General features: G+C 40.5%; 1 protein-coding gene across 5 annotated transcripts in view; it reads left to right on the top strand.

Annotated features, from left to right (window-relative positions):
* The first annotated feature begins 394 nt into the window (after positions 1 to 394).
* khk (ketohexokinase) overlaps positions 395 to 27,428 on the top strand; it is a 37,476-nt gene continuing 10,442 nt past the window's right edge. The window contains exons 1-5 of one of the 5 annotated variants that reach the window (XM_055637332.1): positions 395 to 709; positions 10,071 to 10,169; positions 11,213 to 11,329; positions 19,876 to 20,010; positions 24,692 to 24,764. In XM_055637332.1, the coding sequence (XP_055493307.1) occupies positions 699 to 709; positions 10,071 to 10,169; positions 11,213 to 11,329; positions 19,876 to 20,010; positions 24,692 to 24,764 (435 nt within the window). In that variant the 5' untranslated portion in view covers positions 395 to 698. Of the gene's footprint in view, positions 710 to 2,233; positions 2,361 to 10,070; positions 10,170 to 11,212; positions 11,330 to 18,987; positions 19,123 to 19,875; positions 20,011 to 24,691; positions 24,765 to 27,428 lie in introns of those variants that run through there. The other 4 variants (XM_055637333.1, XM_055637334.1, XM_055637335.1 and 1 more) reach the window with 4 other exon arrangements.

The raw sequence follows: 27,428 nt of genomic DNA, 5'->3' as shown, positions 1-27,428 counted from the left end.
AGATGGTGATGGCCTGGCATTTCTGTGATGTCAAAGTTACTTGTCACTTACAAGGCCAGCACTTCAGTTGAAGAATTTTATGCTGAACCAATTGAGCTAGTGCTGAAAAAAGCCCCACTAGAATGTCAGCGACCAAATTTAATTGGGACATAAATCTGCTCTGCTCTGTATTGGGGCTGATTTCAACTGCCTAACACTATTTTTTCAGTTGCGAAAAGGAATTTCTGGCCGGCCTCAATCAAAATTGAAAGAATGAAACTGCAAAATCAACAAGACCAAAGTACATGTTCATAAACCGGCAAAGCTGAGATACCAGCAGCACATAAAATCCAGCAAATGAAAGAGATAAACAAACAAAATTGCAAAATGTAACAAAAACATTTCTTTAAATGTGGAATTAATACAAGCAATTTACACCTCTTCCGATTGATAAAAGGGTTCTTAATAAGGCTTGCGTTTAGATGCATGACGTGTTTATCTTTTTGGCACTGCGCCAGCTTTCCTGAACTTTTTGATCCAGTATGCATCAGCCTGGAATGCAGACTCAATCAGCACAAGTTTAAATATGTACAGATAGGATTCATCCCTCTCACTATTTCAACGTTTAACTGTTGGAAGAGAGTTCTGTCTGGGTATGAAGATAGATTTTCCTGAACAAAGCCACCATATCTCGATCCATTAGGAGCCCACCATCGAAGATGAACTTGAAGTGAGTGCATTGTTTTTTACACAAAGGGTGGTGGGTGTATGGAACAAGCTGCCAGAGGAAGTAGTTGAGGCTGCGGCTATACCAACGTTTAAGAAACTATTAGACAAGGACAGGTTTGGAGGGACATGGATCAAACGCAGGCAAGTGGGACTAGTGTAGCTGGAACATCTTGGCTGGTGTGGGCAAGTTGGGCCGAATGGCCTGTTTCCATTCTGCATCACTCTGTGACTCCATGACCATGTAAAAACATAAACCCAGCCCAGAAATTGTTTCCAAAAGTTTTTTTTATTGCAGCTTTCAAAGGACCTTATTCTGCTGGTTTGTAGATTGTGAAATTAGCTAAATTTGTTTCAGGCCTCAGTCTAATGTGTCCAAGAAGGAGGCGAATCCAGGCGACTCCCTGCATGCTAGTCTCAAAAGTGGATCTGTAATCATTCATTACAATTGCTCCACTCATCTAAATCTTTATTTCAACAGCAGCATTTCTTACTCACACTCCCATGACATTATTCTGTGTCCTGTGTTTATACTCTGTGGATGGCCTAATAGTAATCATGCAAAATCTTTTTGCTGACTGGAAAGCACGCAACAAAAAACTTTTCACTGTACCTCGGCACGCGTGACAATAATAAACAAAAACAAATACTGTATGTCAAAGAAAGATGCTGTATGCCTATGCGGTAAACGGGACATAAAAACGTTCTAAGAATACTCCTGACGTTACTCCTGCCTCCACCCAAACACTCTCCCACCTTTAATGTCACTGCTGATTGAGGAGGAGGGGAGGGGGACTGGACGGGATATTTATGGAATTCCCTGCCACAGAGGGCAGTGGAGGCCAAATCACTGGATGGATTTAAGAGAGAGTTAGATAGAGCTCTAGGGGGCTAGTGGAGTCAAGGGATATGGGGAGAAGGTAGGTACAGGTTATTGATACGGGACGATCAGCCATGATCACAATGAATGGCGGTGCAGGCTCGAAGGGCCGAATGGACTCCTCCTGCACCTATTTTCTATGTTTCTATGGGGCAGTAGGCAACCCGACCTGTACAACACAAATTATTTATTAGAACAGGTCAACGGTTATGGGGAGAATACAGGAAAATGGGATTAGGTGGCAGAAATCAGCTATGATTGAATGGTGGAGTAGACTCGATGGGCCAAATGGCCTAATTCTACTCCTATAACTTGTGAACGTGATCGTACTATGTCTTTTCAGGCAAAGAAGAACTTTTTGGCCCTGGTGTATCTAGTTTCCTGATTGTCAATAATCACATTATTCCAAGTCCTAATCTCAATTTGTTTTTTTTTTAAAGAAAAAAGAATGAACTCTCCAGCCATGCTGAAATCTAAAGTCAAAAAAATTGTCACAAATAGCTTTAGGAGCATACTTTAAATGTGACAAATGTTCAACAATTGTATTGGACATGTAGACAATTATTTAAAAGCTCCAAACCCCAAACAGGATAGTTGTTTATTAGAAATATAGGCCTTTCATCTGTAGATGGCGATATACTGGAGTTAGGAAGCAATTTCCGCAGTTGCCACATTCTTCTTGCCCAATTTTATTATAGTTTTGTTTTGAAGCAGCTGGACTTGAGGCAGTCAAGAGGAGATTTGCTGTCAGGGCCGACCAGTGAGTTCCTTCGATGTGTGTGTAATTTGAATGTCATTCTTCTTTTCACCGCGCCTGCCTTGATCTTTGTCAATGGGATTCTTATGTGTTTTACTGTTTTAAATTTCTATCGTTATTTCCTTGTCTCTCTGCACTTGAATTTACTAACTTCTTAAAATTTGTACAGTAGAGACGAACTGGGATTTTGTGTCTGTCTTCTGGAAAAATACAGATGCAGTCTATTTGTAGAGCATTTTATTTTGTTGACATTGTACTTTTGATTCAGAATTTTTAACTGATTAAATCTAATCAGGAATTAATGTAACAATTGGGAAAACAAAATGAAATTTGCATCTAAAGCATTTGAACAATGCTTAGCTTTGCACTTTTGCTAAAACTATATTGTAATCTTTCATTCATGGTGATCTTCTGAAAACTGAAAATGATAATCTGTCAGTGGTCGTTCTCACAAGAGGAAAGTTTACTTAAGGCCTAGAAATGTGTTCTCGCATAGCTGAAAGGAACAGAGCCATGAAGGCATGAACAGGAACGAGAAGCTAATTGTCATTGTTCACTCGATAAATCGCTTTTGCTGAGGGTGCTTCCTCTGAAGGCATGCTATTTAAAGGGACTGTTGCAAGGGTCTCACCTCTTGCTGTACTTAGTTGAATGTTCCTTACACTTCCAACTGCATCTGAAATTGAACCTTATTCCAACCCCGGGTATCCGACTGCTCAACTCAGATGGTACAGGGATTGATCACTGCACTGTGAGGCAACACAGAAAGCTACAGAGACCATATAGATGACATAGAAGGGGGTTCATCGCCTGAAACATCAAACAGGGACCTCTAGCTAGACTGCTCAGTGAAGTGATAATTGGTGGGGTCTTTGGTGATGACTCTTTACTGTGGTTCATGGAGTGCCACACTTCATGGAGACATCAGGACAATCTTTACTGAGAACTGTGACAACCTATGGCACATGAACACTTGCAGTTGGCATACAAGTAGGGTTGCCAATTGTCCCGTATTAGTCGGGACATCCCGTATATATTGGGCTAAATTGGTTTGCCCCATACGGGGCCGCCCTTGTCCCGTATTTGACTGCTACTACTCGGGTCGAGGGGACTGTCGGGACCTTCACTTACCGCCGACACCACCACCCCGATCATTGGTTCATGAGTTGGATGGGGTGCCGGGCTTTGCGTGCAGCAGAACACAAAGCCCAGCCGGCGTGACGGCTGAGGAGATTTGGCTCGGGCCGCGAGACGCCACGCGCAAAGTCCGGCGCCCAGGCCAAAGCTCCTCAGCTGGCCCACCGACTGGGCTTTGTGTGCAGCCCGCACCCAGGCCAACTCATCATTTACCCAACCACGGCTGTTGGTCAACGAATTGCCGTTGGGAATTTGTCCCTTATTTGGGAGTGAGAAAGTTGGCAACACCTATGTACAAGCAAGCACGAGGGGTGTTAGGTGTAGACAAAGGTCTGCAGGAAGTAAGGTTTGAATGCAGATATGTTGAAGCTGTAAGGATGACTCAGTCTTAAGTGTGAGTAGGGTGCAGGATAAGCAGTGTTGAAGAATGTAATTTGAGCATTAGCTTCAGTTGCACGTTCCTATCATAGAAACATAGAAAATAGGTGCAGGAGGAGGCCATTTAGCCCTTTGAGCCAGCACCATCATTCATTGTGATCATGGCTGATCATCCTCAATCAGTAACCCGGGCCTGCCTTCTCCCCATATCCCTTGATTCCACTAGCCCCTAGAGCTCTATCGAACTCTCTTTTAAATTCATCCAGTGAATTGGCCTCTATCCTTTCCGTGAATTCTGGACCCAGACCACTCCTGATTAAAAAGGCAAGTTCTTCCCGACTCTTCTCTAACCCTTCTGCATGTTACTTTAAAACCACGTCTATAATTCTTGACCTCTGTGCTAAGGAAAATTGACCTTCTTCATAGAATCATAGAACTATACAGCATGAAAACAGGCCCTTGGGCCCAACTCACCTCAATAAGATCACTTTTTCTCAACTCATCTCAATCACTCTCGTACACTTCAGGGGAAAAAAGCACAGCATATCCAGTCTCTGCTTATAACTCAAACCTTTCAGACTCGGCATTGGCTTTTCAAATCTTCTCTGCAGCCTTGCCACTTTAGTGACGTCCATCCTCTCGCAGTGCGACCAGAACAGTCCTCCAAGGCCTTGCCATCATTTTGTAGAACGATAACATTGCGTATTGAATACATTGATCATTATTGGCAAACGTCTTATCATCACTCAGTTTACCTGTTCCACCACTGTGTTGAAACTATGTACCGCACCCTACTGCCTGTTCTACAACCCCTGCCCGGGCCCGACCATTTACTGTGTAAGTCCTGCCCTGGCTTTCCAAAATGCAACCTTGCATTAATCTGAATTAGTCTGTCATGCCCAGATGATCAAAACCTTAGATAACCATCTTCGCTATTCACAATACAATCTGTTTTATCCGCAATCTTATTAACGCCACCTCCAATCTAATAAACGACTGTGGACCCAGCACTGATCCCTGAGGCACTCCACTCATTACAGACAACCTGTCTGAAAAACAACCGTGTACAAACACCCGCTCTTTCCTACCTTCAAGCCAATTTTGTATCTAATAGGCTAGCTCACCGCAGATTCCACATGACTGAACCACCCAGACAAACCTGGCCAAAATCCATGGAGTCCAGTCTCAAGAAGGGTCTTGACCCGAAACATCACCCATTCCTTCCATCCAGAGGTGCTGCCTGGCCTGCTGAGTTACTCCAGCATATTGTGTCTATCTTCAGAGTAAACCAGCATCTGCAGTTCTTTCCTATCCATATTGCCAATGTCCACCCAGTCCCATCGTCAATCTTCTTGCTCAGGTCTTCAAAAAACTCAATCAAATTGGCGAGACACAATTTCCCTTGCGTGCTGACTATCACTCATCAATCTTTGTCTTTCCAAAGACATCTATACATGATGGTGTAGCGGTAGAGCTCCTGCCTTACAACGCCAGATACCCGGGTTTGATCCTGCGTACGAGTGCTTGTCTGTGCGGAGTTTGTACGTTCTCCCCGTGACCTGCGTGGGTTTTCTCCAAGATGTTTGGTTTCCTCCCACACTCCAAAGACGTACAGATTTGTAGGTTCATTTGCTTGGAATAAACCTATGTGTGTGTAGGGTAGTGTTAAAGTGCAGGGATCGCTGGTCGATGCGGACTCTCACTCTCTCACTCTCTAAAGGGCTTGTCCCACTTTCCCGAGTTACTCACGAATTCTCCCGAGTTTCCCCCTTGATTCAAACTCAGAGAATGTCCGTAGCGAGTCCGTAGGAATCCGTAGCGAGTCTGTAAGAGTCCGTAGATCTATCATAGCGACTCGTTATGCCAGCCGTAGGTACTCGGGGCATCAGGTAAGTCGGGACGTTTTTTCCAGCATGTCAAAAAAGTCCACGAGTAAAAAGATAGTTGGGGGAGGAGTTCGTAGATCACAAAAATCTTGATTTTTTTTTAAGGTCCTTTCAACTCGGCAGAGGACTCGTGGAGAATGGGGCAGACCCTCTCTCTACCCAGGGCTGTGGTTATTCCCACTGCACTGCTCACTCAACCCTGGGGCTGCAATCAATCATGCTGCCAGGGTCACCCTGTCCCAATGCCACATTTATTTCTGCTGCTCAACTCACTCCCCCCTCACGGACAATGTTACTCCCACTGTCCAGCTCACTCTCTCCCAGGGCTTACTCTATCCTGCTGCTTTGCTCACCGTTTCCCTGCCTCTCCTCTTCCCACACCCCCTTCCCCCGCACCCAGGCCACTCTCTCAGGGTTTGTTTTGAAGCTGCATCTATTTTTTTCTCACAGCTGACTTTATCAACATCTATCCAAAATGTGCGAATGTTGTAAATGAAGTAATGTATTTGTCAGTGATGGAGTCGGCATTATTCTCATGCTTGTTGATTTATATTTCTCCATTTGATCGTTCAAAGTTAATTTGGAAGAAACCTTCATGTATTCAAATTAATATAATAATAATATAATAATCTTTATTGTCATTGTAGAAGACAACAAAATTTTGTTGGAGCAGTCCTCCAGCCGCACAGGAATATGAGTATAGAAATACGTTTAAAAAAGAACTATTAAAAAAAAAATTGTAGACTATAAACATATAAGAGTATGGGCGGGTGTGTGAGAGAGAGGGGGGGGAATCAGTGTGGGAGGGGGATAGAGTTCAGTGGTGTCGCAGCTCTATGGTAGAAGCTGTTTTTTAGTCTTGTCGTGCGGGCGCTCAGTGTCCTGTATCGTCTTCCTGAGGGCAGGGGGGTGAAGAGGCAGTGTCCAGGGTGTGTGCTGTCTCTAATGATGCCCTTGACCCTCCGGATGCAGCGGGTCCGGTAGATGTCCTCCAGTCTGGGGAGCTGGGTGCCAGTGATCCTCTCAGCAGTCTTAATGACGCGTTGGAGAGCTTTCCTGTTCTCTGCGGTGCAGCCAGAGTACCATACTGTGATGCAGTATGTGAGAACTGACTCGATGGCTGACCTGTAGAAGCTCACCAGCAGCTGTTATGGGAGACGTGCCCTCTTCAAGCACCTCAGGAAGTGAAGCCTTTGAAGTCCTTTCTTGGCCGTCGCCGTGATGTTGACGGTCCAGGTCAGGTCGTGGCTGATGTTGACCCCGAGGTACCTGATGTTCTGCACAGCCTCCACTGTCTCGCCGTTAATGGTGATGGGCTGATGGACGAAGGTCTTCGGTCTCCTCCTGAAGTCCAGGATCATCTCCTTTGTTTTTGCTGCGTTGAGGATCAGGTTGTTCTCACGGCTCCAGCTCACCAGGTTCTCTACCTCTGTCCTGTAGGCTGCCTCGTTGTTACACGTGATCCTGCCTACCACGATAGTGTCATCTGCAAACTGTAATATGGTGTTGGCCTCGTGGGTGGGTTTGCAGTCGAGAGTGTAGAGGGAGAAGAGGAAGGGGCTCAACACACAGCCCTGTGGTGCACCGATGTTCAGGGTGATGCTGGAGGAGACCTGCCTCCCCATGCGCACAGTCTGTGGTCGGCCGGTGAAAAAGTCCAGGACCCAGCTGCTCAGGTGTGTGTTGAGGCCCAGGTGGTCCAGCTTGGTGACTAGTTTATGGGGGGGGATGGTGTTAAAGGCGGAGCTATAATCTATGAATAGCATCCGCACATAACTGTCCTGCTGGTCAAGGTGTGTCAGGGTGAAGTGGAGGGCCAGTGACATTGCGTCCTCCGTCGACCTGTTTGCCCTATAGGCAAATTGGCGGTGGTCTAAGGAGGTGGGGATGCTCTTCTTCAAGTGTCCCAGTACCAGACGTTCAAAGCACTTCATCACCACCGGTGTCAGCGCCACTGGCCTATAGTCGTTGAGGGACCTGATGGCTGATTGTTTTGGCACAGGGATGATTGTGGCTGTCTTGAGGCATGTTGGGACGGAGGCCTGCAGCAGGGAGGTGTTAAACAGGTCCGTGAGCACCGTCCATAATGCAAGGGGGTTATTGCTCCATTTTTCCAATCAATTCTGCCCAGTCCTGTCTTCAATAAGCAGAAATATCAACGGTGTGTTGATGATTGTTACATGACCTTTGGATTGAGAAGGATTGCATTGATCTCTGCCTTCAAGGCAAAAGGGATCACTATTAATTATAATTCCTCTGTAGCTTTGATTTACGTTATCTGTTAACGCTGAATAGCGATCAAACTTTGGACTTTCTTTATTGGATTAGTTCTGCAATACATTTACTAAATTGGACAACATAGTCAGTAATTATCATTTTACATATAACTTTTTGGAATGGAAGGAGAAACTTACTGTATTATCAAAGCAAATATGTATGACCTTGAGATTGTACTGATTGCAAAAGGAATGGTTAGGAGTTCAAATTCTCTGGAGTTGCAAAACAAATAACATTTTGGACTTTGCTGGTCATTTATTTATCGTTAAAGAAAATAAGTGTTTTATGGTGTAAGAAAGAACTGCAGATGCTGGTTTAAATCGAAGGTAGACACAAAATGCTGGAGTAACTCAGCGGGACAGGCAGCATCTCTGGAGAGAAGGAATGCGTGATGTTCCGGGTCGAGACCCTTCATCAGACTGATGGTTTATGGTCTCTAATTAGTTCAAACAGGCGAGTCTCAGTTTAAGTATTATTTACAAAACAACGGTGCAATCTGTTCTCACAATGAACACAAGTTTGTACAGAGGACCAAAGCAAATACAGCAATAGAAAAGAATGTAACGTACGATTGGATTTAATTAAAAAAATTAAATTAAGGAGAAGGAATAAACTCACTCAGAAAAAAAGAAATTAAATATGTCTACCAGAAAAATACTGTACTGTTAACCCAATTCAATCTGATTAGTCTGCAGCTTTTTTGTTTATTGATGTCATTGTGGTAGACTACTTGTGTACCTTATTACAGTGAGCAATCCAGGAGGTCTGGTGACATTGGATAGTGGACCACAGATGTATGTTATTTGGAGGAAGAATCCAGCCACAAAGAGCACTGGCATTATTCCGTCAATACTGTGAATGTCAAATCAGCACCCATTACAATTTGCTGACTGCCACAATAGATCAACGAGGGATTAGAGCTTGCTGGCTCTACACTCTGCACTGGGCCACTTGGATCAAAACAACATATGTCAGGCTGTTGTTCATAGACTACAGTTTGGCATTCATCTCTTGACTCTCCACTACCTCACCCAATGAGTTACTCCAGCACATAGTGTTTTTTGCTCAAGATTCCAGTTCCTTGTGTGTATCTTGTTGTCTGTGTTTGTTTCAGAACGTGTGTGTTTTGCTGTGAGTTATCTACCTATAATAATTACTTATTTTTTCTCTTTCCTGGACGCTGCCTAATATGCTGGGCAATTCCCACAGGCCTGATCTGCATTTTACAACTTTTGCATGTTTTCCCTCTCTGTAAATGCCCTCATGAATCTATAAACTAGATGGCTTCAATACCAGATTATCTTCATGGCAATCCTGGCCTCCCTCAATCAGACATATTCTCTCTGTTATATCCATTCTTGCCCAACCCTCTCTGTAATTTAAAACTAACTTGTCTTCTCACTTTCCCAATTCTGATGAAGGATCTTGGATTTCAAACATTAATGCTGTATTACTTTCCATTAATGCTGCTTGATGGGTTGTGCTATTTTTATATTGTTAAAAGACCAAATACTATGACTGATGCTTTGAGGTGGCTGCTTATGTAAAGGAGTTTCTGGAAAACAAGGCATCCATTCATGGGTAAAGAATGGCCATTGAGAGCACATTGAGTTCATGATCGATGCTTGACAAACCTTTCATTGTTCACAGGAAAGGACTGTATTATATTTTTAATGTAGTGCTGTCACATGGAAGCAGTTTTTGTGACTCACTTTAATTGTTCCTTTATTTGCAGTAGAAAAACATGCAATCGAACATTCTTTCGTGTAAATAATGTGGTTTTAAATTAACCAGTGGTTTGCAAAGAATAAAATCAAACTTGCAGCACACATTTTTGCTCATTCTATGTACATGGATTACAGCAACTTCACGTCTATAAATAGAAAACACTGTACATCTGGGGATTCCAAATCGATTATTGCTTCATTTTTTTTTAATGGTGTCCATTTAATTTGAAATTTCCAGTGTTTGCAGGTTTTATTCCTAAAGATTCATTTGGTTATGCGTTGCTGAAATCTAAGAACAATATTTATTCATTGTGTTGTTACAGAATGGCAGCCAAAGGGAAGCAGATCCTCTGTGTTGGGCTAGTCTGCTTGGATATTATTAACGTGATTGATACATTTCCAGTTGAAGACACAGATACTCGGTAAATAGTATGGTTTTTTTATTAGGGGTAAAATGATCACTGTTTTTTCTTCCATTTTTCATAATTTTAATGGATTTTTTTTTAAATTCTAATTTTCTAACAATATTTCTGATGACTAAAATATTTAGTAAATCACTAAATTTCCTGAAATCTGGTGAGATTTTCTTCTCAGTTCATCTTTCAGTCACACTCAGAGATCGATCTAGTTTGCTACCCAATTTACTGATTGAGTAATAAACAAGAAAATCCTGTTTAAATCATGGCTTTCATCAGGATAACCCAAGATATTGAATAGCCTGTGAAATGTTTTAGATGTTAAGAAATATGGTAGCCGGTTATATGCATTTAGATCCCATTAATAATAACTTATTAATAACCAATATCGTTTTTTTTAAATATAATTTGTGGAATAAATATTGGGAGAATGCCCTTGCCTGTATTACAAAAGGAACTAAACAATTTTTTAATCCATCTGAATGTGTGGACAGTGTCTTAATTTAACATTTCATTTGAAAGGCATCCCTGTAACACTCCAGCACTCCCTCAGTTCTGCAATGAAATAGCTTAGCATTTCTCTGGTTATAGGCTCAAGTCTCTGAGGAGAAATTTAAACCTTTTTAATTTTAGTTCTAGAGGTACAGCACGGAAACAGGCCCTTCGGCCCACCGAGTCCGCACCGACCAGTCATCCAAACACATTCCACATAACACTACCCTACACACGCTAGGGACAATTTTACATTTTTACCAAGCCAATTAACCTACAAATTTGTACGTCTTTGGAGTGTGCGAGGAAACCGAAGATGTCAGAGACAACACACGCAGGTCACGGGGAGAACGTACAAACTCCGTACAGACAGCACCCATAGTCAGGATCGAACCAGGGTCTCTGGCGCTGTAAGGCAGCAACTCTACCGCTACGCCACCGTGCCTCCCCTTCAGAAATCTCTTCAGAACGTAACAGTGTAATGAAAGTAAAACTGGGAAAATAATTTTTGAATCGGATGAAGCATATCAAATTCTCAATTGGATTTACTTCTTTAGATGTATATCTCAGAAGTGGCAACGAGGGGGAAACGCCTCCAATTCTTGTACAGTTCTCTCATTACTTGGTGCCTCCTGTGGATTCATGGGCTCTCTTGTACCTGGGCGTATTTCAGAGTAAGTTGAAATAATTATTTTCATGCATCATTTTATCTTATGGTATCATTGTGACACTTTCTAATATTGTGTCACTTTATGATTAACAATACCTCATGCACAGTCTTCAACTGCTCTTTTGGAAGTCAAAAACCTTCAGATGTTGTAAATGCCCAATAGATCAGGCAACATCTATGGAGAGAGAAGAACAGAGTTAATGTTACAGATAATGTACCGTTGAATGAACAGAGTTAATGTACCAGCCTTCAGCTGAGGGAGGCAATATGAATAGGGTCAGAGAGTCACAGAATCATACAGCGTGGAAACAGGCCCTTCAGCACAACTTGTGCACGCCAACACTAGTGCCACCTGACTGCATTTGGCTCATATCCTTCTTAACCTATCCTATCCATGTAGACACAAAATGCTGGAGTAACTCAGCGGGACAGGCAGCATCTCTGGATAGAAGGAATGGGTGATGTTTCAGGTCAAGACCCTTCTTCAGACTGATCCTATCCATGTACCTGTCCAAATGTTTTTTTTTTAAACGTTGTGATAGTACCTGCCTCAATTACCTCCTCTGGCAATTACCTCCTCTGGCAGCCTGTTTCATAGGCCCACCACCGATTGTGTAAAAAATGTTCCTATTAAATATCTCTTCCCCCCCCCCCCCCCCCCCTTTACCTTAAACCAATGATTGAAACAGAGACTGTTCTGTAAATCCCACAAAAAGACAAATGTAAGTTAGCTTTGTGCAAATTATCCTAGCTACACATTTGCTCGTAAGATAGTGAGTCGATCGAGGAGAAATTGTTCACTTTGAGAATGAATTTTGCCAGGAACATGATAGTGCTTGTGGAGGAGAACTTGTTTAGCCTCTGTTCAAGGAAGAAGCTGAGTGTCTCCATATATCCCGATTGAGGGCCTTTGAATTGTCATTGTAACTTTGTCGACACCACCATTGGTATGCAAAAGAAAGAATTTCATTGTGACTTGTCGCAGGTGACAATAAAGTATTCATTCATTAATTCATTGATGCAAATGAGAGGGGCCTAGTGGTACTAGTGGGACTAGTGGGACTGGGGATACTCAGGGTACTTGTATTTGTTCATCACTCACTGAAATCTGGGATCTGGGGATCCTTGTTCATCAGTCACTGAAAGCAAGCATGCCGGTACAGCAGGTAGTGAAGAAAGCGAATGGCATGTTGGCCTTCATAACAAGAGGAGTTGAGTATAGGAGCAAAGAGGTCCTTCTGCAGTTGTACAGGGCCCTAGTGAGACCACAGCTGGAGTATTGTGTGCAGTTTTGGTCTCCAAATTTGGGGAAGGACATTCTTGCTATTGAGGGAGTGCAGCGTAAGTTCACAAGGTTAATTCCCGGGATGGTGGGATGTCATATGTTGATAGAATGTTGTCCCTCAGGTTCCTATTAAATATCTCTCCCCCCCCATCCAAAATGCTCAGAATGGAGAGATAAGTTTTTTTTTTGCCTTCCATCACAGCGAGGAGGAGATGCGCTGTGATGGATGTCTGTGTAAATTGTGTTGTGTCTTGGGTCTTTTTTTCTTGTGTGTATGACTGCAGAAACAACATTTCATTTGAGCCTCTATGAGGTTCAAGTGACAAATAAATTGTATTGTGTATTGTGTATTGAATGAAGCGACTGGGTTTGCATACACTGAAATTTAGAAGGAGGAAAGGGGATCTTATTGAAACATATAAGATTATTAAGGGATTGGACACACTAGAAGCAGGAAACATGTTCCCAAAGAGGGGGGTCCAGAACCAGGGGCCACAGTTTAAGTATAAGGGGTAGGCCGTTTAGAACGGAGATGAGGAAAAACTTTTTCACCCAGAGAGTTGTGAACCTGTGCAATCATCTGCCTCAGAAGGCAGTGGAGGCCAATTTTCTGGATGCTTTCAAGAGAGGGTTAGATAGAGCTCTTAAAGATAGCGGAGTCAAGGGATATGGGGAGAAGGCAGGAACGGGGTACTGATTATGTATGATCAGCCATGATCACAGTGAATCGAAGGGCCGAATGGCCTACTCCTGCACCCATTGTCTATTGTCTTTTGTCTATTGTAGCAGAACAGAAAGGATGGAGTCAAATAGGAAGTTTGATGGGGCAAGAACAGACTGAAACAATAGACCTGCCTAACAGTCAGGAAGAATAATACATGGAGGATGAGGAAGGATGATCTCCTTGAGAATATCAATGACTACTTGGAAGCAATGACCTAATGTTCAGTAGTGGGATCATCGCCCAGAAGTAGATTTAAATAATTATTTGCAATCTGATCTTTGGCCTCCTTTCATGAACAATCATGAGTATCTATGTCTGCTACTCTAATTCTCCATCCCAATCCCCCTCTGTGGCCTCCTGGACTGTTTCAACAAGGTTTCAATAAGCTTGAGAAATATCATTCCTTTTCTGTCTCACATTTCAGCCTGAGAACGCAATGTATAATTAAGCAGTTTTAGATACTTAGCCTCTTCTGTTTGTATCAGAACTGGTCCCCTTTTCAGCAAGGTAATCCATCTGTAATACTCAGCTGTTTCTTTCCCCATCGACCCTGCTTCATATGCTAGACATTCCCAGCATTCCCCTTTTGGTTTCACTTTTAAGTGATGGCATTTCACTATTTCACTACTTTAACATCTCCCTTTCCTTTCTCTCTCTCTTTCAGGCTTTATTAATCTACCAGACAGACCCATAAGCATTAGACCAACCTGGCCTTGCCCTAAAAGAGATGTTTCCTTTGTCCTATTAATCACCCTCACACACCCTCTGTACAAATGTAATCTAATCTGTGTTCTCCCTTTCCCAGTTCTGATAAAGGGCCTTCAACATGTTGCGATCCTGCTCTTTTTATTGGATGCTGCTGAGTATTTCCAGCATTTTTCATCTGTATTTGATTTGATTTGTTTGTTCAAATGTACAAGAAATTGTCCAGGTGACAAGAATCAAAGGTCTTTCAAAAAAGTTTTTGGCACAAATGTGGTGATAAGAAACAATCAAATTTGACCAAAAAAGTGAATAAACTCTGAGTTTTGTCTTCTTTTAAAGAGACGGCTCCCACTATTTTGTCTGACAAAATATGAACTAAACAACCATAATTTAAACACAGTAGATTTATTCCTGGAGAACACTGGAAAAATTAAGAATAAAGTCAATTTAATGTTCAATTTTTATTTTTCAGAAACATTTTTATGTCAGACATCATGGAAGTTTCATTTAAACCTGATACTTATAGATAACTCATCCATGTATAAAAAAACAGAACATTTAAAATCCCAAGGAAACTGAACACAGAATGACTAAATGTCTGTGAGTCCTGAATTCCAAAGTCTGAGAGCTAAATGTTTTTTTTTTTAAACCGCCCTCAACAAAATATGAGAGAATTTTTGCTGAGCATCCAAAATGCTCAGACCAAACAAGTGTGACCATAAGTGGGGCTGATAAATAATCAAAGAGGATGATGAGTTATAAAATTCCCACAGGAAAATATGAGGTTTGACAAGATTAGTATAGGAACATGTCAAAATGTAACGAGATTAGGAAAAAAGTCCCAGAAAAAAAAGCTACATACACAATATAGGTCAGCATGGAATGTTTTTAATGCCTCTGCAGAATTAGGAGCTGCCTAGAATAATTTGGATCATAACATTTACTAATGGATACAAAACAGTGTGAGAAGAAATTATCAATGATTCTGAATGATTTATTCCCTTCGGTTTAGGTTTTAGGTTTAGGCTTATTATTGTCACTTTTACCGAGTTACAATGACATATTTTGTTTTGTATGCATTCCAAAGAGATCAGATATACCATATCTTTAGATACAATCAGTTCAAACACAAGTATAATAGATAGAGCAAAGGGAAAGATACAGAGCGCAGAATATAATTCTCAGCATTGTTGCACATTCTTGTGCATCAGTTCCATAGACCAAGTCCAATGTCATCAATGGGGTTGTGGTGAATAGAACAGTACCCTAGCTTCTGGAGGGACCATTCCGAATAAAGTCAATGTAATGGTCAATTTTAATCTTTTGTAACATTTTTATAAGCCAGTTTCATTTAAACCTGATACTTACAGATAACTTAGCCACGTATTAAAAAAATGGAAATTCTACAATCCCAAGGAACACAGAATGTGAACATGGTGAAGACGGAATGAATAAATGTCTGTGATTCCTGAATTCCAATGTCTGAGAGCTAAATATGTAATTTTAAAAAGCTGCCCTTGTGTTCGAGGCACAAATGAACAGAAAACTTTCCTTCATCAATTGGATGCAATTTGGGGAAAGAGGACCCAGGAAATGTGTCAATGAATCATAAACAAAGCATAAACAATGTTTTAGTTTGGGGAGGAAATTATTATAGGCAAAGACTAAAGGAGAGGATACCCTTCAAGAAATTACTACAACTATGTTTCTTTTGTAAACCAGCATCTGCAGTTCCTTGTGCCTATGTTCCTTTCTGTTTGCACAAGCAATGAAAAAAATCATGTTTTGTGAAGCAACAAAAAGATCATTAGAAAGGGTTAAATCACACACATTTTATATCCTGCAATAACATAAAAAGGGGGCAGATTCAAGGAAAGTGCAGCAAGAAGGACAAGCTTCTGTTCATGTAACCAACGTCATTTATACTTGCAGAATGAAATAAGTTGCTATTAACTGCTTACTCATTCTAAATTTCATCCTTTTATTAATGCAAAATAAACCAAAAAAGTGAAAGCGTTTGGCCCAATATGCCTGTACCATGGTTTACTGAGCTATCTATGTAATCCTCCTGATCTTTTGTGTGATTTCATCAACCAAATATTTATCTAATATTCCATTAAAAGATGCAGCTGTCTCTAAAAAGAATTCCATGCACAATCAACATTCCTTAGAAACAAATGCCCGCTTCTGACTATTAGCGCAGTGATATAAATTAACTCATTTTTGATGCTTCCACAACTAAAGGAAATAGTCATTTCCTGTATGCTCTACCAATATCAAAATTGTAATTAAGTCACCTCCTTCCTTTCTTTGCTCCAGTGAGAATGATTACAATTTTTCATCAAAAGTAGTTTCCTATTCTCTGAAAGGAAATAATGCAGAAGAACAATTTTGAGTATTGAATAGAAATAATGCAAACTGTTAAAATATTTTAATGTCATCTTCCAGGTGAACTTCTGTGGTACATGGCTTCTCTATATACAGGGAGGCAAAACCGCATATAATGTTTTAACCAGAGCTAAACCAGGTCTTTATTAAATGTATCCACTATTTTGTCTTGTACTCTTAAATCACCACTTGACAAATGCTGATGGCCTTATCTTCCAGCAGCTATTGAACATCAATCTTAAAAAAATAATTGCACTATACTTTTTTTTTAAACTTTATGAGTTCCAAAATCAATTGCATCCAGAATTAGTCACACAAGTAGTCACTTTTGAATGGCTGATTGATTGAAAGATACAGCAAGGAAACAGGCCCTTCAGCCCACCAAGCCCACGCTGACGACATCGATCACCCATGCACTCTAGTTCTTTTTATCCCACTTTCCTATGCACGAAGGGTAATTTTACAGAGGCTAAATTAACCGACAAACTTGCATGTCTTTGGAAGATGGGAGGAAACCAGAGCACCCGGAAAAAATCTATGTGGTCATAGGGAGAACGTGCAAACTCCACATAGACAGTCCTAAAAACAGGGGCAAACCCGGTTGTCTGGTGTTGTAAGGCAGCAGCTCTACCAGCTGCACTAGTGTGCCACCCATATGACATGGTACGAGTTGTGAAAATAAACCATTTTACTGCAATGGACCTTTTACATAGTGTTTGGCACAGAACATAAAACACAAATATTTGCCCAATGCCTAAATACTGATTTATACTGAAAAGTGCTGATGTAAACTGGAGCTCAGATCTCTACAGTACAACTTCTCGAACAGTTTCACCTGGATTCGGAACACAGTGTGCTGGTTTGTTGCCTATCTTGCTATTTGCAGGTTTCTTTGCTGACGTCACCAGGTGGCAGGCTGCTCAAATAGGTTACATATTCCACAGGTTGCATAAGCGAACAGCTTATTTAGCTTCTGTAGTACCCATCCCATGGCTGCCTTAGTAGAGGCACCACTGGCATCTCTCCATTATTGGAGGCATTCTGACCACCTCTGCTTACCCAAGACAAATTAGGATGGAGGTAGCAGGCAAAGGTATGTCCATCTCGGTCAGGTCCAATTGAGTCTTTGGAGACCTAATTTCCTATTTGAACGTCTGTAAAGTGCAGCACATACACATCTCGCTCACCAATTTCACAATTTATTTGTTGCGTAGACATGAATTGTTGCTGACACTACACATAAAAATACAGTTGGAAAAGTCCAATTTCTAGGTTAATGTTTGATGCCTTTCAATTCATATAAAATTTGCATGCTTTATTTAGTTTGTTTCTCCAATATGCATCACTCTTATCATGCATGACATATCACCTCACTCTGATGCACGACATATGCATCACTCTTATCTTGGTGAATCTACATCAGATGTTAAATTGTGTTCCCTGTATCCAAGTCTAATAATGCATTTATCTGTCCCAACAAAAGTAGGGGCAGCAGTGATCTCAAAGGTACAACGCTTCTAAACTTCCTAATATGCAAGCTGCGCCCATTCAGAAGTTGTGTAGGAAGGAACTGCAGATGCTGGTTTAAACCGAAGATTGACACAAAAGCTGGAGCTTTAGATCCTTCTTCAGACACAGTTTTCGGACAGATACAATCTGACGAAGGGTCTCGACCCGAAACGTCACCTATTCCTATTCTCCAGAGATGCTGTCTGACCCACGGAGTTACTCCAGCTTTTTATGTCTGTCTCCCATTCAGAATTTGTCAGCTAATTTATTATTTATACACATACATTTCCTCTTTACAAGACATCTTTTCAAATGCATTCCAAAACTTGATAAACATTCCACCTACTATATTATGCAATTGTTACTTAAAATACTATCTAAATTTGTTAAACACATTTTAACTTTAATAAACCTGTGCTGGCTAACCTTGATTAATTCATGCATTTCTGAATTTACATTAATAGTGCCCCAGAGGGCAGTGGAGGACAAGTCACTGGAGGATTTAAGAGACAGTTAGATAGAGCTCTAGGGGCTAGTAGAATCAAAGGATATGGGGAGAAGGCAGGCACGGGTTATTGATTGGGGACGATCAGCCATGATCACAATGACTGGCGGTGCTGGCTCGAAGGGCTGAATGGCCTTGCCCTGCACATATTTTCTATGTTTCAGCATGTGTTGCAATTGAAGCCATTGAACAATGTCAATTTCCAATTCAATATTTTAAGAAGTTCATGTGTGTTAATGGTGCATATTTCCAACTGATAAGATGGTTGCATTGTATTCAATATTAATATAAATAATGGATTGATTTTTAAATTTACAAAATATAATTACATTTTTTTTACCATTCTTTAAAGTGGTTCATATTCACATTAGAATAATTAGTGTTGGAAGTGGCAACCTGTAAGTTATGTACTCAGGTACATTTGTGTCCTGCAGTTTGAAAGTTAATTATTAATCTTTCAGAGGTTGAATTGATAGTCATCCTACCAATGTTAACCTACTCCCTGAAGTTATTTTCTAAAATATTCCCTCTATAAATATCTCACAGTTTTATTTATGATGACTTCAGACGATATGGGATTGCTGTGCCTAACGTGATTGTTCATACAGAATCATCTTTCCCAGCCTCCATTATCATCAGCAACATAAGCAATGGTTCACGCACTATCCTTCACACAAACAGGTTTGTATGTGTTCCCAGAAAGCAGCTCAAACTTGCAAACAAACAAAGGAAAGACTCGACTCAGAACAGAATATTGACAGATTCTCATCATGTGGTCAGCAGAAAAAGCTTATATTTTGAAAGATTCTTGTCTGAGTTCTCTGGTAAGGAGGGATTCACAGGTTTAAAGATTTCAAGTCAGAACATCACAAAACCTTTTCAGCATCTTGAAATTGGTCATTGGAAAGGCTTTGGCTATGCTTGCACCAGTTGAAAAGAAACATGTTAAAATCAAACTTTGCTCACCTGTAATCTCTCACTAATTTTGAGTATTAGAACCCAAATTACTTCAAAAATCCCAGATCTGTTTGGTGTCGCAGTGTGTTAATTGTAGAAGCACAGGGTGCTCTATTACTTAGAAGGTACATATAACTGCAAATTGTTGTTAAAACAAATCTTAGTTGTAGATGTTCTCATCAGCAAGGGGGCAGAGTAATTATAAGATTAATAACACTATCAAAGTTGCCTGATCGATTACTCAAGGTTATAATTAATATCAACAGCCAGTTCTGGCAACAACAACCTAGGACATTAATTTTGACTTCAACACTATTAAGGTCTGGTTAAACAGTGAACATTTCTTCAAAGGTAAGTCAATTTCTTGTGGCCAACTTCACAAACCAGTCGTCAGAAACTTTTATTTTGTAAATAGCCAATAACAGCAGATTTTCTTCATCTTTGTTTCCTCCGCCTTTGCCATTTTGCATGGTGAAGTTTCATAACAGATGATTTTCGCAGCAGAGGTGTTAATATATCCAATATTGTGTGCCAGCGTGTGGGAGTTAATCCTTGTGCCTGCTGCCTCGTCAACATTACCAATGGCTCGCGAACGGTCATACTGTCCGACATGTAAGATTTGTTGTCACTTCAATTCATATTACATATACGATAAAAATGTGTGGCAATGCAGAAATACTCCTTTCATGGCCTTTTAATATTATAAGTTGTAAAGAACATTGCTTTTGGCTCAATGAGTAAAAAAAAATGACACTGGATAAATTACTGAGCTGCATGTTATGGCAGGGTTCCATTCCGTGAGCGGTTCGTAATCCGAGCAGTTCACGGCCACAAACTGAGATTCCACACAGCAGAAGATGCCAGCAGCCCTGCCTGCAGCTGTCGGCGAATCTACACCGCTGGTTTCGCAAATGTTTGTTTGTATTTACAGGTTCCAAGTTACGAACGCAGATGAGTGTTCGTAAGCTGTGTAGGTCCTGTCCATAGATGCAAAAAGGTCCATGTCAAACTCATACGGTGTGTTTTGGGTTCACTAAATGAGATTGTACTGAACAAAGGTCTCGACCCAAAATGTCACCTATACGTTTTCTCCAGAGATGCTCTCTGACCCACTGAGTTACTCCAGCTTTTTGTGGTTGTCTACGATTGTACTGACGACAGGAATAAAAGAGTTTGGAGTTGGTCTCAGTGTCACTAATTGTGGCATGAGGGAAGAAAACACTTGTGTTTCTTATTCATGACCATTATTCTGTGATTACCACATCTCCCCCCACACACACCCCACCGCACTGCTGGTATGATGCAGAATCAGATGGTAGATGAAGATGGATTCAAACTCTGTGTCCATGACCCCTCTTGATGTAGTTTTTCTTTACATTCTCTAAGCCACACACAAAAAGACATAGAAGAGCTGCCTTCATTCTACAACTCACGATCAACTTCCACCTCACTATGTGTTTGAAAGGAGAACTATAAATTTATGAACATTTTCTGAAGTGTCCTAATCCAACCTCTACTATTAGAATAGTTGACAAAGTTTCTTGCAAACAAAAATAGTTTTCAAGCCTCTTATTTTGTATTTTCAAGACTTGAATAATATTGTTCCATGAATATTAAGAACAAAAATTTGAAGAGAAGGTTTTGAAGCAGCCCCCATTAACCCAAAAGGTGCCTTTCCATCCAGGCAGCACCTCTGGAGGGAAGGAATGGGTGACATTTCTGGTCGAGACCATACTTCAGACCTGATGCCTGCCCCGCTTAGTCACTCCAGCATTTTGTGTATTTTTTGTGAAATCGTCGCCGAGTCTATGCCTGGTCTCGCCAATGTAAAGGAGACCACATCGGGTAAACTGGATACAGTAGATGTTAGGGGAGGTGCATGCAAACCTCTCTCACCTGGAAGGACTGCTGGGATCCCTGAGGGAGGAGATTACATCTCCTGCAATTGCAGACGAACATATCCGAGGAAGGGATAGTTTAAGTATGAAGGGATGAGTGAACCAAGTAAATGTCTTCTGTAACCTCTCTAATGCCTCCACATCCTTCCTGTTCTGGGATGACCAGAATTGCACATATACTCCAAATGCAGCCTATCCAAAGTCCTATAGAGCTGCAGAGTGACTCATACCCAATGCCCCAACAGATGAAGGCAAACATACGATACACCTTTTTTACCACTCTCTACTTGAAAGTGGCAAAACTTGTATTGCCACTTTCAAAGAGCTGTGGATGTGGACCCCAGATCATGCTGTTAAGGGTCTTGCCATTAACTACGTACTTTCCCCTTTCATTCGACCTTCCAAAGTACAACACCTCAAAATTGTTTTGTTTAAACTCGACCTGCCATTTCTCTGCCCATTTCTGTAGCTGTACTATATATCTCACTGTCTACTTTGACAACCAAATATTGTAATGAATGGTGTTGATGAGGGCCAATTAACAGGAACAACTAATTTTCTTCCCCTGTCTAGTTACCATAGTACACAATCTGGATGAATCATGTTCAATGGTTTGTTTCAACGAGCTTCAAGTATTAAGGACTGTTATATTGTTGCGCCAGCAATGGCTGCCTCGCCAACAGTCTGACTGTCCCTTCTTTGTTGTTTTTTTTAGTATGTGTTAAATGCATGCTTTAGTGTTCATTAGCTTGTTTTATGTGGGTGGTTGGGGGGAAACTTTTTTTAATCTCCTACCTCGACGGAGAAGCAACTTTTATCCGTATATCTCCGCCCGCACTGCCGTCTAACATCGAGGAGTTGGCAGAGTTTGCTGGAGACCGACTTCAGGAGCTCCAACCACGAGAGCCTGCGGACTTACCATTGTGGAGCTCGCGGTCCCTGGTTAGAGACCGACTTTGGGAGCTCCAAACCGCAGGAGCTTCGACCACCCTGACGTGGGAGCTTTGATTGCCCCGATGTGGGGGCTAAGACCGCCCGCTGTGGGAGCTTCGATCGCCCCGACTGCGGATGGTTGTGGGAGAATAAATAGGAAGAAGATTGGACTTTATTGCCTTCCATCACAATGAGGAATGTGGGGAATTCGCTATGGCGGATGTTTATGTTAACTTTTATGCAGTTTTGTGTCTTGCTTTTTTTTAGTATGGCTGTATGGTAATACCTTAATTGGTACATGTGACAATAAACTGACCTTTGAACCTTTAGTATCAATTGAAGCAATTGCTTGTCAATTTCTAAAGCAAGTGGCTTCCCATGGTGAAACTGGCAGCCTATATTTCTAGGAGACAATGGCACCTTTTTTTCCAAAACATTTTTTTTTCAAGACTGAATTTAATTTAAATTTAATAAGTGGAAGGGAGCTTGCTTGTATGTATGGAGCACCCATAAAGTGGCATTCATATTGCATGTGCACCTGAATTTGTTCAAGTTTTAAAAAAGTATCCTATACTGTATATCTGCATGTACTGGTTACAGTTGAAATATTCTAGACCCAATAGACTGTGTATAATTCACCATGTAGATAGAAGTAGTTCCCAAAGGTAGGCCAGCACGGCAAAAGCAATTAGGCAATAAATGGTTGGTTTGTTTGTAGCGTCCATTGCCAAATATTTATCTTTCCTTTATTGCATCCATAATATTTCCCTCAACTAATTATGTAAACAAAATTGAGTAAAGATTATCAGACACCTGACATTGTTATCTTATGAATTTCCTGGCTGTACCTTTCCTGCACTTGGGGACAAATGAAAGTGTCCATTATTCACTTATAATCCTTAAAACGAGTATTTCTCCATGTCACATGTAACATTTATCTTCTGCATGGCACCAAAATCAAATATATACGATTTTCAATTCAATAACTTGAAAAATCATGGCTTGAAAATTTTAACAAATAAATAAATGACACATATAATAACAGATAAAAATTAAGCCTGCTTTGTTTACAGGTTAAGCAATCGACTCTTCAATTTCTGCATCTATCACTTAGTGTTTAGTAATTATTGACATTAGCATGAAAAAACAAGATGTTACAAAAAATATTTTTAAGACTCCAAACTAAATTGACAAAGTAATAGCATGCATGGAACTGCTCTCCATGTGTTTTCAATTCAGTGCTGGTGTGACTTCAGGTCTGATTTTTAAATTTGTGATTTGATTTGTGTTTGGAAGGAAGTAGTTGGAGCCATTTCAAACTTCTTCCCGTTGAACTTTTTGTCAGGTGGGTTTTTCAAATTCAACAGGCAGAACAGATGCTTGAAAGGCCAAAACTGGCACTACTTCAAAGGTTAATAATTAAATGAGGTTTTTTTTCAGAACCTTTTGATAACTTGACCTTTAACCATTGACTTAATGCCAACTGATTTTGGCTTTGTGTTTGTTCAGTGACAGCGAGTCTCATAATGAGCTTGGCACTGAGAGAACTTTGCAATAAGTTCAAAACCTAAATAAGAATTTGATAATTATGAGTTAGTGGAGTTCAGGAATTTTGAAAATAATGACATCATTTGCAATAAAACTTGTATAATGAATTGTCACAGAGTTAACATTTACATCTTTAAAATGAACCATTATTCTAGCTTTGCAAATTAGACTCTGGATGCATACTGATCTGCCATCTTATACGTGTAAAACATTTATTAAAGAGAGGGTCATATATAGTGATAAACTGATAAAGAATCTTATTTAGTACTGGCCAGATATTCATCCAGCGAGAGATAAATTCTCTCCATCATTGGCCAGAATTTTGTTTGTCTCCTGCCAAACTGACTAATGTTTAGCGTGACTGTCCAAATGAAAAAAAATCAAGGCATTACCTTTCTGGAGAACACTGACAAGAATTCTGATTTTTTAAAATATATCTGTTTTTGGGCAACTGCTCAGCTCACAAAGGAGCTAATTACCACCACGGCACTGGGGTAGAATGGAGCCTGAGGTAGTGCCTGCACACTTGAACGCTCACAGTGATCAGGACGAGATGGTTAGTTAAGAGACAAGGGAAAGAATTCAAGATCAGATGGAATGGTGAACCTTAGTAATTGAAGGTAACAAGATGTTTTCTATAAAATTTCAAGTTCAAAATTGAATGCTTCAGTAATTTAATGCATGTAAATTAAATGCAAACACTTAAATTTGCTTGATCCTCATTTTAATTATGTTAATATAGTACTTTTCTGTAGTTAGTACATTCTTCAGAATGTTTTCTATAATGTAACTTAAATTTGGAAAGCATTATATGCCAAAAATATGACATATTTGTAAAGCTTAATTATCTCATAGTTAAACTGAAATTCTGCAACACCCATTTTAAAGTTTGATTTAAATCTGGTTGCATCTAGGAATTTACCAAATGTTACTCCAGAGGATTTTAGGAAAGTTGATCTTTCGCAGTACAAATGGATTCACTGGGAGGTAAGTGGTGGCTTTTGTAATCAAGCAGTTTATATAATATTGGTGTTATGACTTTTCCTACAATGGAAACAAAAAGTTGTTTTTCCAGTTTTCTCTGGAGCCAATGGAGATGCATTTCTTGGTCCTTCTTTAATATTTACCAAGTAATTGCCTTTGATGTCTGAAAAAGGAAAGGATATATAAGCACTGAGGCAAGACTGTTAAGTATTGAGAGAACTATGCACTATGATTATATTCACTTCAGTGATCCAAGAACAGGCAAATCTTAAACCTGTCTTTGTTTTAAAGAGCAGATTTTGTATTTATGTGATAGTCATAGAGTCATGGAGTGATACAATGTGGAAACAGGCCCTTTGGCCCAACTTGCCCACACCGGCCAACATGTCCCAGCTACACTAGTCCCACCTACCTGTGCTTGGTCCATATTCCTCCAAACCTGTCCTATCCATGCACCTGTCTAACTGTTTCTTAAACATTGGGATAGTCCCAGCCTCAACTACCTCCTCTGGCAGAGGAGGTAGTTGAGGCTTGTTCCATACACCCACCACCCTTTGTGTGAAAAAGTTACCCCTCAGATTCCTATTAAATCTTTTCCCCTTCACCTTGAACCTATGTCCTCTGGTCCTCGATTTCCCTACTCTGGGTAAGAGACTCTGCATCTACTCGATCTATTCCTCTCATGATTTTATACACCTCTATGAGATCACCCTTCAACCTCCTGGGCTCCAAGGAATAGAGATCCAGCCTACTCAACATCTCCCTATAGCTCACACCCTCTAGTCCTGGCAACATCCTCGTAAATCTTCTCTGAGCCTTTCCAAGCTTAACAATATCTTTCCTATAACATGGTGCCCAGAATTGAACACAATATTCTAAATGTGGTCTCACCAACGTCGTATACAACTACAACATGAACTTCCAACTTCTCTATGCAATACTCTGACTGATGAAGGATAATGTGCCAAAAGCCTTTTTGGCCACCTTATCTAACTGCGACTCGACCTTCAAGGAACTATGCATCTGTACTCCTAGGCTCTACACACTCCCCCGAGGCCAACCATTCACTGTGAGGGTCCTGCCCTTATTAGACGTATGAAATGCAACACCTCACACTTCTCTGTACTAAATTCTATCAACCATTCCTCTGCCCACCTGGTCAATCGATCCAGATCCTGCTGCAATCTTTCACAACCATCTTCACTATCTGCAAAACCACCCACTTTTGTATCATCAGCAAACTTGCTAATCTTGCCCTGTATATTCTCATCCAAATCATTGATGTAGATGACAAACAGTAACGGGCCCAGCACCGAACCCAGAGGCATACCACTAGTCACCAGTCCGAGAAGTAACCTTCCACCATCGCCCTCTGCTCTCTTCCATGGAGCCAATTTACTATCCATTCTGCTATTTCTCCTTGGATCCCATGACATCTCTCTAATGTATTCAAAGGAACAATTTTTAAAATCAGGATTTGGTTTACACACAAACTGCATTGCAGATCACTATTGTTATATTATTTCTAATAAAGACCTTGCAAAATTTCTTTGGCTTTAAACAGGCTTTTGTAAAGCCATATATATGAGTTTCAGTAACATTTCTAACCAACATAGTGAATAAAAACATGGTATTTCTTGATGAAAATGAGATGGGGAAATGCTGACTATTTTTATTCAGTGGTGAAGAGGTTTTGGAGTAAAACCTGAGTACCAATTGGCAGGTACAAAACTGTTATTTTCTATTTGGGCACCAGAAGTTTTAAGGAGTCTTATTCTAAAAAAATGAAACCTTTTCCAATTTTTAACAAATACTTTCTTTCCTGAACAAAAACATAATAACCCTGACCCCAAATTTCAGATATTTTTTCACCTGTCTTCACATTCTTGAACCACTCTACCCCACTCTTTCAAAATATCACTATCCCATCTCTTTTGATCCACAAGAATGGGTCTGACTGTTCAAACCTCCTTCTTTTTTATTGATCACCGAGTCTGGTCATGTCATTTCTCAAATTTCCATCCAACTTCTCCAAAATTCAGTTTTCAAGCTATTGTCACCAATCGTCTATTTCTGATATTGTTCATAGTCAAACGTTGCATCAAATCATTTGAAATTTCGTAAGTAAACATTGTTCTTCAAAAATACATAAACATTTGTGATTTATTTACAATCTAAAATGGGCAGTCTCCTTCAAATCAACGGTTCTTTCACCAATAATTACATTTTGATTATGAGGAGTAACACATCTGAACTTTTTGATTATATAAAGACGTAACAGTGTTAACAACAAAGTTATTTTGTGGTTACATTTCATTGCATTCCAGTGCTTCTCTAACTCACCTCATGCGAGATTGAAATATTAATGTAAAATTAAATGGGTCATTTATGATATGATATGATCCTGCTGTTATATTCACACAGCCTCCTCATGCTTCAATGGTAGACACTTGAGATGATCAGTGCTGATGCTCGTCCTCCATGTTGAGCAATCACAGGCCAGGGTTTGGCTAATACCCTCCTATCCAGGCAGCATTCTATTGAACCTCTTCTGTACCCTCTACAAAGCCTTTAATGGGGGCGAACAGAACTGCACAGATTACTCCAAATGTGGCCTAAGCAAAGGTTCATAAAACTGCAACATGAGTTCCTGATCCTTATATTCAA

Source organism: Leucoraja erinacea, chromosome 6, assembly GCF_028641065.1.
Source record: "Leucoraja erinacea ecotype New England chromosome 6, Leri_hhj_1, whole genome shotgun sequence".
Lineage (NCBI taxonomy): Eukaryota > Metazoa > Chordata > Chondrichthyes > Rajiformes > Rajidae > Leucoraja > Leucoraja erinaceus.
This window is presented reverse-complemented; position numbering and strand designations above follow the sequence as displayed.